Raw genomic sequence first — 12,481 nt, forward strand, 5'->3', positions numbered from 1 at the left:
GTCGCTCGTCTGTATTCTGAATGATTTTGAATGTCAGATTGTACGCTTACGAGAATACTTTGATTGGTAGGAAGTAATTACACATGAATGAGTACATATTTTTGAAAGAACAAAGGTTTTTATTTTGCTAAGAATCAACTCAAAAAATGACACAATGTAGGTTTAAATCAAGGCTGATGAAGACCTTTCTTTTTGATGTTGCCTTTCTTTAAATAATTAATTTCTTATACTGCACTGTAAATTTTATTCTCGTATTTTATCTGTTTTTAACTGCTCTTTAATGTTTTATGTAAAGCACTTTGAATTGCCCTGTTGCTGAAATGTGCTATACAACTAAAGCTGCCTTGCCTTGCCTAGTGGGAGCACAATAAAACCTTGTTCCTCTGTACAAACATTCACGGACACCTTCTCCAAGAGGCGTCCCTCTGCCTCCTTCTCGCGGCCGCTCCAGCTCACAGCGACGACAGCGGATTCTCTACCGTTAAACCTGAAAGAAATACACCGGGAGAAGCAGCACAGAGAGAGAGGGGGGAGTGAGTGAGTGAGAGAGAGAGAGAGAGAGAGAGAGAGAGAGAGAGAGAGAGAGAGAGAGAGAGATGCAGGTTAACTGTCTCCGCTGGTCGTTGGGACGCCATAAGTACAAGGCGGGATGCGTTATTGTGCTGATGGCTTTCTTTCTTCCTCTCATAAGAACTCGCTTCTTATTCCAAACGGAAACGCAGGTGTAGCGCCGCTTTATCTCCCCTGTCCAGCCTACTACTACCTATCCCAGGGTTCTATGCGCCGCACCTCCCTTTTCAACCCACCAGAGGAGGATTTTACGCGCCGGTGTGGAAAGAATAACATCATGTTAAATGAGATGTGGCGCGTCTCTTTTGTGCACCGTCTGTTACCGCCGCTGTGAATGTGATGCCGGGTCTTCGCCCAGCACAGATGACCTGAACCGGGCGGCGGAGGCGGTTGCAACTACAGCACTTGTTCCATAAAGAGAATACTTACCGATGACCATGGCTGACCAGGTGAGGCGACACATGCTGTCCACCTTCTTTAAACCCACCTCGTGCGCTCTGCACAATAGCCTAGACTACACGGGCACACACCAGGTAGGGTACGTACGCACGCACGCACGCACAAAAACGCGCACTCAAACACACACACACACACACCCTCTAATGTGCACCTTAGAGAATAGCACGAGATCTAATATTTTTTTATGCAGCGCACACTTCCTCCCTGTCACACTATCTCTGTGTGGGAATTCAGTTTGGAATGTTGAGCATTTTTTCATCTTTACTCACTTTTTGAATATTATTGCAGAGGCTTCCAGCATGTCTTTGCTGGACAATAGTGACTTTATAGTCACGTGTCTGTAAGCCTTTCTCTCTCTTGGTGGACCATGTAAGTCCATAGATTCCTTCATAGATGCTCCAAATTGTATTTTAATGAGCCGTGGACTACAGTAAACATGGTTTGGAAGAATGAACGTACGCCAGACATAACTAGGTTGCTGGTAAAGAAGCAGCAGACAGTGTAATTGGGCAGTAGCAGTATGGAAGAATAAAAACATTGACTGTAGTATTAATTTGTATTGTGCACTGTTGTTTGCCCTAGTTTCTTGACAGCCTGGCGAGAGGAGGAGATTAACCCTTGACATACTGACTCAGCCTGCTGCCAGAGTTTACAGTTTCTGCGTGTACAGCTCCCCTGAGAGCCGCTGACAATAAAGGCCATGCTTAATTGATTAGCTCGGTCAATAAACCTAATTGCGTTACCCGAGTGAGCGTGCGTGTGTGTGTGCGTGGTACGTGCGTGTACGTGTGTGTGTGTGTGTGTGTGTGTGTGTGTGTGTGTGTGTGTGTGTGTGTGTAACAAGCAGCCACACCCCAAAATGTATGAATGAAAAATAAGTATAAGACTGTGCTATACTATAACTAAAAATATACTGTACTATAGTATACAACAATACATTACACATCACTACACCATACTTGCAGTACACCACAGACATAACACTATTGTCTACTATACTGTAGTACATACTGTACTATATGTCATTACACTACATTAAACTATACAGCCATATACTGTACATTATTATAGTACATTACGTGACACAACAGTACTTAACCACACTATACAGTACAATACTACACTACATTACACAATGCTTTACTGTACATACTAAGTTACACTATTCTAGAAGAGCTGCACAATATATTTTTTTTTTTTTTTGTCATCGCGATATCAACTGGTGCAGTAAACACATCGGGAAAGGGTGCAACATATCGCGAAAGACACTGAGATTTTTTTCTGTTAGTTGAAAGAAAATAGCAGTAGAAAACGGCACTTTAAAATGTAACTATTATTCTTTTTTTAGTGGTGCCTTTTATATTCAATTCAATGTTCATTTTGTTCAATAAAAGAATGTTGGAAATGATTTTCTTTCCTTATACAGTATTTAAAGGATGTTATAAAACAAAGCAAAAGTACAAAAATATTATGCTATCGGAGAGAAAGTTAACCGTTTATTAGGTGCACCTGTACAATCCAACAATCTAATGCAATCCAATACAGCTCTGAGATAAACTGTGTGAACTTCACTGGATAAACCCCATTATCTTTGATGACACTGTGTCAGCGAAGTGTTCATTGAGCTCATAGTAATTTGTGAGATTTTCCTCTGTGGCGGTGCTGAATTGCATTGCATTTTATTCTAATTCGTTGTTGTTATTGTGTCAATACCCTTTTATTAAGCGCCAATACTGTACTTGGCCACAGAAGCCCAGGGGTGCTGCTGGAGCGAGATTAATTGCTGTATTAATATTGATGAGGGTCGTCTATGGTTGACCCTTGGCTGCAAAACGCACGCTCTATTATGCACATGCACGCACAAACTTATCCCAACACACAATATTCTCAGCAAAACTATTGTTCCGGAGTAAACCGCTGACAGTTTTCCTTTTTTTAAATAGGTAGAGATGTAGATAAAGACTTTACGTTTTTGACCCATTTTTGTGTGAATTCATGCGAAGGTCGCAAGTACAAGTACACAATGTACAGTATAGAGCCCCCTTATGTAGAGCACATATAATCTCATTGCACACAGCTGCAGCCACTTTTCCTCTGTCCCTCCCTTGTGATTCATTCTCTTTCTCTTCTCCTCTCTGTATGTCCTCGTCAACCTGCTGTCTTTTAGCATCTTTTTATCTTTACTCTTTCTAGCGGCAGCTCCCCCCCTGTCTTCTGTCTCCCTCTTCTCACCACCCCCTCCCCCGCCCCCCACCTGCTCCCTCCTCCTCTCATAGGTTTCCCTTTGACAAGCTCTGCATCTTCCTTCAGCATCTCTCTCTCTCTCACACACTTCCACTTATCTGACTCACCTCCATTGTTATTACCTCCTCCTCCTTACACACATAGGCACACCCAGTGGAAACACCCTTTCCCCATTCTTCAGTGATTTAGCAGAATAATAAGGTTTTACAGGTAAATCTGCAGCCTGTTTGGACCTCTTGGACTATTTTTTTTAACTGCTGTGCACTATATTTCTATATTTACACGTGTTTTTGTTATCCCTCAATTTCATTCTAGTACAAAATGTTTCTCACCACGGCGCCCCCCCTCCGGCGTGGAAGCACACCCCTGCCTCTCAAACACCAGCTGAGGAGGGAAGAGGCCGTGTCTGAGGACTGTGATTGGATCCCGGACATGGCAGAGCCTGCCACATTGCCTATCAGTGACACAGCGGTGCCTCGCAATGAGTCCTTCAGCCAATCAACAGCCGCCCAGTCGGCTTACCACAGCCACGGTGGGGCATTGAGGATAGTGCTACTGGGACAGAATGGCGTGGGCAAGACATCGCTTGCCTTATCTCTGACCGGGCAGTCGGACAGATCCCTCTCTATAGACTCTGAGACCCAAGCATGTGGTAAACACTTGGATAGGGATTGGTGGAGTGTGCTTTTGTGTTTATGTGCACCTGTTCGGACTGACAAAACTTTTAAAATTAGTCCTAAGGGTTAACTTTAGAAAAGCTTGATTTAGACACTTATTGTGGAGTTAAAACGTCCACAATTAGATGTTAGATGAGTTAGATAAGAAGATTGATACCACTCTCATGTCTGTACGCTAAATATGAAGCTTTTTCAGAGCCCATAAGTTATATTATTGCTGTCGGGGTGTAAAGGCCATTTCAAACAATATATAAAAAAAGTGTAAATTGGAAATAATTACCAACCCTGCCTTTAAAGCTGCTAGAAACAGCCTTGCTTATGCACTTTGTCAGTCACTAGGTCTGTCTGTCATACAGCTCACTGCAACACAGAAGATAGTCAGCCCTGGTTCTCAACCAGCCAATCGATGAGTCAGTGTCACGAAGGCAGATGAAAAAGGGTATTTTTTTTAGAAATATCCAAAACCACACTCCCAGGACGAGGAAGATTTAGAAGTATATCGATATTCAGACTGTGGGCAAATTGGCCCATATCTGATTTTTTTGCTCATATGTGACTCAGGTCTGTCAGTGTGAACAGCACAAATCACTCGGAATCGGATCTTTTTAATTCTGATTTGGGACATTTACACATGTGGTACTAAATCAGATACAGGTCTGATATTTTGCCATGCGACCTCAGTCGTATCGGATTTCATGCGACTTTTACGTTGCCCTAGATCGACATTCGTCACAATTCTGCGCTGGCGGGAGTCACTCACGCCATGATTCCCCGCATCCACACACATCTCCGTACAGAAGTAGTAGCCATTGCTCGCTTACTCCAGTGGCCTCCATTTACTTCTGTACGACAGCCTGCTGCGTGTGTCTTTGTTATTGTTCTTTTGCGCATGCGAGTCGGGACTGTGACCATTTCACACTGGAATCTGATATTGGCCACATTTAAAAAATATTATCAGATCCAAGCAATAAATCCAAGTTGAGCACTAAGGCAGTGTGAACATAGCCTTAGGCTCCCTAATGCATAAAGCTGACTTGCCCCTGACTCACGCCATACAGTATTCATTACTGCCCATGTAGTACATTTGGATTCATGCATCATAAATGGACAGAAAAAGCACTTCCATCCAAGGAGCCTGTACACATTTCTATGTAAAATTATTCTATGAGCTACATGTCAAAATTTCGAATGTAAAAAACTCACGAATCAACACCTATTTAATTGACAAATCTTTAATAGCTTTTTTTTACCAGATGCTCTCGCATCATATCAGCTCTGTGGGTGGGTTACCACCTCACCAATTAATTCCTGTTCTCACCAAGTAATTACTAGTAAAAGACAGCAAGACCTTATTAAAACCAGGAACTACGGTGTGCTTGACCTTAAGAAAGACATGTCATTCATCATAGTGGATCTTCCAATCTATTTCAAGCTATTTTGGGTTAATGTGTATTTTAAAAGCTGCCATGCAATTATAGGTAGTGTATTTTCTAGGTGTGTTATCGATATGGTCAACACCCATTTATACGTTTTACCTTTTTTACTTTGTAATTACAGATTAGTAATTAGTAGATTAGTGCAGCTAATAGAAGCATTTTCTAAGTCTATTTATATTTTTTATTATTGTTAACAAATCCCAAATCGGCACAAAAAACAACGAATTGATCATATTAACAAGTATTGTCTGAGTAGTAAAAAGCCTGGTACATCATAAAGCATGTCACTGAGCTACACCGTTGCAACTGGGCGACATTTCCCTTCATTAAGACGAGCATGGGTACTGAAATCTTTTTTTGAGTTGATCCCATGTACAGTTTCCTGCTGCCTTAAAAATGTACACTCTCCTACTGCCTGAACGTATGTTAATCTGCCGCTGAAAATAGTCCTCAACAAATGTACTATTTACTCCTGTTTGAGGAACCTTTGCAACAAACTACAGTGCCCAGCTTTTTTAGAAAATGAATGTGTCTTTTTGAATGATAAAAATAATTGCCCCTCTTTTTCAAAGATTTATATGTTCAGTAGGAACAAACAGGCTTTGAGGTGAGTGCCACAGATAGGGAGAAGTGTGGTTTTGGTTTTCTTTTCCATGGAATGTGTTAAAACAGAAAAATGAACAACCACAATGCATCCTGTCATATTTTTTGTATTTCAATATATAGTGCTGCTTTTATTGTATGGCAGAGTGGTGTTTATCATTACACTGTGTGCTGATGTGTGTGAAATTTGTATTTGCTTGCAGGTGAGGGCTACGAGAGCTCAGTCACAGTCGACGACGAGGACAGCAAAGTCATAGTTTTTGACAACTGGAAACAGGTACGTTACTGACTGTCAGCATCCCACCTCAGTCCCTCTCCAGTCTTCTTTACCGTTTAGACCCATTGCCTCCTCCATTCACTTATTCTGGTTCAACATGTATTGCTTGTTCACATGGAATGGAAAAAAAAAAACTTTTGTTCAATCACTGCGATGGGCAAATAATTTGTGTGTATTCGAGCGTAAAGAGAATGTGTACATAGCTTTTATGTGTACAAGTGTGTGATACACTGTAAAGGGAATCCTGCAGCAGCAGCTGTGCTCACTGTACTGTACTTTTGAAGTTCTCTCATTCGGAAAAGTGGAAATCACTCTCTTGTTAACCTTACTTGTTTCAATTCAAATCTACAGTTAACAATTTTTTTTTGGCGAGGGCTAAATTTGCTGCCGCTGTGCATCATCAACCTTTTGAGCGGAACTGCGTGAGTGAGTTAATACGACCTCGTGGCGATGGGTTTTGAGCAGGAGAAACTTGAGCTGCAGCAGGCAGCTGTGGAGAACAATAAAAGCTTGTCAAAAAGACATTGAGGGAAATCAAAAAGCTTGCAGTCATTAATGTCTATTAATAATGTGATGGAACGGTCAAGCACGCTAATTTATGTGGAGTGTAGATCGTCCCAAATGCCAACTAAGCCAGATGTCCACTCGGTGTTCAGGGGCTCTCCTCGTTAGGTTAAATTATTCACACGCAGCTACATTTTGCTCGCGGGGACTTCGCTGGAAGCTAGATCATTTAGTCACTTTGCTCTCTCTCCTCCCTTATCACCCCCAATTTCGTTGCCCTTCCTTCCTGCAGCTGTCATCATCTCCAAATCTCACTGTCCACTCGCTCTTTTTAATGCTTTTGTTGCGGCGCTCGCTCGCCTCTCTCCACTGGCCCTTTTCTGCTGTGGTTAAATCTTGCTGAGAGTTAATTACGTTTGTTATTCTGTGCGTGTTAATACGAGGCAGGGCATTAAGGCTGAAGCAACAGACCCAGGCCAGCGGGAAACTTGGAATAACTCCAGGGCTGTCAGCAGTGGGGGCAGGCAGAGAGGACTGGACAGCGTCCCAAATCATCTGCCAATATATGCTCATGATTTTGTGCTTTTTTTGTGGTAATGCCCATAGATAAAAGACACATACAGATACTAAGCGGCACACACAGAGTCAGGCCTGCGACAGATGTTGTCCAGCTGCCTAACGCGTGTTTTGGCCTCGCACTGGCACAGGATTAACCACCGGTCCCAAGAGGCAGGGCTGCAAGTGTTCTCCATGGTGCACCACAGCCTACCAAGTTACTATAGCAACGTGCAAAGACACACACATGCACTCTCACGTATGCACATACAGGTCTGACTTAGTCACTCACTCACGCATAAGATAATGTTAGAACAGTCAGCATCTGACACTGTTGGCTGTGGGGCTTCTTATGTCCTCCGTCCAGGCCGATCAGCGCCTCATCATTCCCTTGCAATACAAAGATGAAAAAGTGTTACACTCACACTCAGTGATTGTTCCTTCAAGTGCTTTCTCTGCTTGGCTCACAGCTGATTGACACATGAAGGTCTAGCTGAAGCTGTAATTTTTCCCAACTGCAGTGCAGGGAGCGGCGCACAGCAAATGGCAGGTGGAGATTACTGTGAGTGTAGAAACACACAAACACACACACACACACACACACACACACACACACACACACACACGTGTGTACATGCACATGCTGCAAAGGCATGGTCAATGTGTAAAACACCAGCATACACATGCAAAGAAGACTGAGAGTCTGCTCAGCCAGACGCTGGGATGTTGTGAGTGTTGTTGACGTCACCGGTGGTTGGATGGTTTAAATAAGTCATCCATGTGCCCAAAATAGAACACTGGCACACTTGGCCTTGACCTAGCTGGCCCATGCTGCCTTTAGACTGACATTGGGTGTGTAATATATCTCTTAGACAAGCCTGGGTTCTGTATGTAGGGAACCAAGTGGGAGATTGAGGTCGCTGAGGACCAGAGGGGCACTGTCACCCTTTCTCTGTAATGTGTGTTTATCTGTCTTATTGTCTGAGATAGATAAACACTTTATTCTGAGCTCGAGCCAATCTAGGAGTTTCCATTATTATTTTATAGCTTGAAATGAAGTTATTTATCAAAGACAACCAAATTGTGCAGCCTGAGGCCTGTAAAAATGTAGGCCAGTGATGAATACGTGTCTATTTATCAGCATGCAGTGGGGAGAATTTGCTGCTGCCCTCGGGAGGACAGGATCGTTTATTCTGTTAAAGCAAATTAGAGAAAAAGTCCAGGATGTAATTTGGAAGAAGATAATTGCTGCTTGACCACATTCTTTTGCTCGATTAGGAGGGAAGAAAAACATTGTTCCACCATCCAGTTCTTGGAACAAGGACATATTTTGACATTGTCTCAGGGGGTCACTTCCCTGGACATTTTCTCTTTCCTGTTTTGCTGTTTTACAGCCTTATGAGGCTGTTTTACAGCCTTATGAGAGTCATTCTGGACTACTAATAGTTTCTCTTTTTTTTTTTTTTTGCCCAAATCCAAATAAGCTATTTTACCTTAACAGTTCTGCTTGCATTAGTCTCTGCTGGTAGTCACTGCTCAATTTATTTGTGCAGAATACTCTGTGTGAAATAAAATCAAGAAACGGAAAAGCAGCTACATGCTGCATTGTATTTAAGGGTTAAGGGTTTTCTAGATCAGGTGGATTGCATAGCTGAGAACTCAGAAATTTTCTTTGGTTGTCTGAATAGACGATTGGCAGATTATTTAGTAATAGATAATTTGGGCACATACAACAATTCAGCTACATGTTTTACGTTTCGACAGTAAAGCACACAAGTCTTTCACGTGCACGGCAGTACAGAAAATAGACAAACTAGCTAGCCTGATGGCTAGAAAGCGGAATTTATCTAACATCGCTACACATACTTTTATTTTTGCTTTAATTGCCCTTATCTCTAAAGTAGCCACTGTAACTTATTGACAATACTTCTTGCTAACAATCCTTAGCATGAGTTGAAATTAACACTAGCTGACTGCCCCATTTCTCTCATCAGCCTGGCTTTGCCCACCCACTTGCTCACCTGTCCCCAGTTTCCTCATCAGTCCTCTAGATTTTTCGTTGCATAACCGGATTTACATTATATGCATAACCGGATTTACATTATATGTCATTTAGCTGATGCTTTTATGCGTCATATCCACTGCGCCATCACCACCCCCATTTTCATCAAGTTAAAATACCCTAATACTGTATCTGAAGTCTCTTTCCCGAAATTCAGCCTTGGTGCAGAATTACAGCCACTAGAGCCAGTCCCACAATGAGCTTTCCTTAGGATGTACCATTTCTGTGTCTGTAGCTATTGAGGAGGAGAGAGGGGGGGAAAGGTGGAGGTTGGGGGTGTGGCCTTGACCAACTGCCACTTTGCTCATTTGAAAGCCATGATGTCTCTTTCTCATGGGTGGGCCAAATTTTCTGGGCGGGCAAAGCAGAGAAAGGGGAGGTAACCTTGCTCCTTATGACCTCATAAGGAGAAGATTCAGATTGGCCCATCTGAGCTTTCATTTTCTCAAAGGCAGAGCAGGATACCCAGGGCTCGGTTTACACCTGTCGCCATTTCTAGCCACTGGGGGACCATAGGCAGGCTGTGGGAACGCATATTAATGTTAAAAAACCTCATAGTAAAAGTAAAGTAAAATTTTCATGCCATGGGACCTTTAACATTTTTAACTGCATCAGTGTCATGACAACTAACATACTGTAGTTAACTTGCCAACAAATGTCAGCATGTGCTGTACAATCGTTCTAATAGTTGTATTGCATGCAAGCCAGTTTTGAACATCAGCTTTTCATCAATTTCAAACAAGATAAAAAAAAAATGTCTCAACTTAATTCTCATCTGTAACAATGTCACTCTGTCAAACATGTAAACAATGCTGCTTGAGGCTGTAGAGATTGTGCAATAGTTTCATGGTGGTTTACTGGGGAGTGAGGGTAATATGTGTTACGTGCAATGTTTTTTTTACCAAGGGATGTGTGCAATCTATTGTTGTGACTGCTACAATTGGTGTTGTATTTTTTATTTAATTTTATAATTTTATAAAATTATAATTGTCATTGCATTATTTATGCGTGCAGCTTGGAATCTAAAACTAATTTCCCTTAAGGGACAATAAAGTATACCGTATCGTACAGTATCGTACTCTGGAAACATATGATTTCGCAGCATTTCATGATTTATTCAGCTCCTTTAACCTAAGTCACTGAATAAGGATGCAAGGACATAAAAATACAGTAAACCTGCACAAAATGTTAATAACTTAATGCGATACTTGTGTCCTGGAGGTAAATCCTTGTTTATCCTCCCTCCATAGGGGGGTCAGAGGTCAACTACAGAGCAGCATCCCTGTAAACAGTAGGGATTCAGGGATTTGCTAATGAACACTTCAGCAGGGTGGAGGCTCCACATGCCGTCATATTAAATAAAGCCTGAATCTGGGTCATGCCGGGACACTCACTACACCACCCTCCTGTGTGTGTGAGTGAGTGTGTGTGTGTGTGTGTGTGTGTGTGTGTGTGTGTGTGTGTGTGTGTAGAGAGAGAGAGAGAGAGAGAGAGCTGGTTGGTGGTCATGGCATGCAAAAGTCTGCATGTTGCACCATGTCTGTGCTGTGATGTCTGCAGCGTTCGGTAATGATGTGGTCATTCGTGGTCATTGGTGCTCGGCTTATGCAGTGCTTATGCGTGTGTGTGTGTGTGTGTGTGTGTGTGTGTGTGTGTGTGTGTGTGTGTGTGTGTGTGTGTGACCTAGCCAGTGCAGGCCAGATGGCCTCTGTAATATATTTCCTTAGGGAAGCGTTGTCTCTGTGCAGCAGAAAGTAAGCAAGAGAAAAAAACACAAACAAACATTCCTTATGCACTAAGCTTGCTCATCCTATTATCAGATTTTGACTTACCTACCAGAGCAAGGTGTTCTTCCGTCTTCTCATCTTGCTTCTGCTCTCTCTCCTCTTTCTTAAATTGTCCTGTCTTTCTTTCACTCCCTTCACTCATCACCACCCCTGCATCTTTATTGATCCACCTGATCTTTATTATCTATTTAGCCCTGAGCGATAGGCAGACAGATGGAACACAAACCAAAGAAGCAGATGTGCACAAATCACGTGTTTGCTTTTGAAAAAGCTAAATGATGGCATTAGCGTCTATGTATTTCCACTGTGTGGATGTTTGTGCAAGCAGGTGGGGATGGGTTTGAACTTTTGTTTCCATGTAAAAGCAGTAAGCTGCTTTGCTCATGTATCTTGTTCTGCAAAACAAAATTCTTGGGAGCCAATAGACTGGAATAGTTCAGGTTCTGTGACCCAGGCAGTGGGGAGCATGTTGTATAATGAGGGATGCACGCACACACACACACACACACACACACACACACACACACACACACACACACACACACACACCACATGCTCATGAACTCTCTCAAAATATGGCCAGATACTGTGTTTTCTGCCTTGTTTTTTACTACTGGAAGAAATAATAGATTAGAATAGAGAGCTTGCAGAGCCACAGCTTATGCAGCTTTTATGCAAATGGTGCCTGATAAGTGATTCATTGTCATCACTGTTAATGGTTACGGATGTAGTGCCTGACTCTAGCACGTTTGTGTGAGCATGTTTTTGAGTGCATGTTAATGTACATGGGTATAATGTCTTTAGTTTCTGTGCGTATAAAGAGCTTGGGAAACATAAAAATGCCAGTTTAGTGGTGTGGTAATGGCTGTTTTTCAACTGCAGCTCCATTGATAGCTTTGAGAAACTCAGCCGCAGCTTCTCACTGCACATTAAGCCTGCACAAACCATGATAAATTGCCCTTTCAATGTTGCACTGATAAAAGCAGGGTTGGAAACCATGCTTTCTGTCAGTTTTATTGAATGTGTTTTTTTGTATTGACATATCTGCGCCAGAAACAGGAAGTTGTGGGAAATGAATTCTTAGAAACCCTCATTCGTGGGCGCCAGGGCAGCTCACCTGGGAAAGTGTGTGCCCATACACAGAGGCTTAGTCCTCAACGTAGTGGTCACGGGTTCGATTCCGACCTGCAGCCCTTTGCTCCATGTCGTTCCCCCTCTCTCTTCCCTTTCATGTCTAAAGCTGTCCTATCTAATAAAGGCATTAAATGCCACAAACAAATCTTTAAAAAAAAAAAAGAAGAAAAAAA

The 12,481-nt window shown here is 42.4% G+C and overlaps 1 protein-coding gene across 1 annotated transcript in view; it reads left to right on the forward strand.

Annotated features, from left to right (window-relative positions):
- The first annotated feature begins 652 nt into the window (after window positions 1–652).
- rem2 (RAS (RAD and GEM)-like GTP binding 2) overlaps window positions 653–12,481 on the forward strand; it is a 30,505-nt gene continuing 18,676 nt past the window's right edge. The window contains exons 1-3 of the mRNA XM_028593484.1: window positions 653–1,019; window positions 3,589–3,925; window positions 6,193–6,266. Of these exons, the coding sequence (XP_028449285.1) occupies window positions 1,002–1,019; window positions 3,589–3,925; window positions 6,193–6,266 (429 nt within the window). The 5' untranslated portion in view covers window positions 653–1,001. The remainder of the gene's footprint in view (window positions 1,020–3,588; window positions 3,926–6,192; window positions 6,267–12,481) is intronic.

Source organism: Perca flavescens, chromosome 12 (genome assembly GCF_004354835.1).
Source record: "Perca flavescens isolate YP-PL-M2 chromosome 12, PFLA_1.0, whole genome shotgun sequence".
NCBI classification, from domain to species: domain Eukaryota; kingdom Metazoa; phylum Chordata; class Actinopteri; order Perciformes; family Percidae; genus Perca; species Perca flavescens.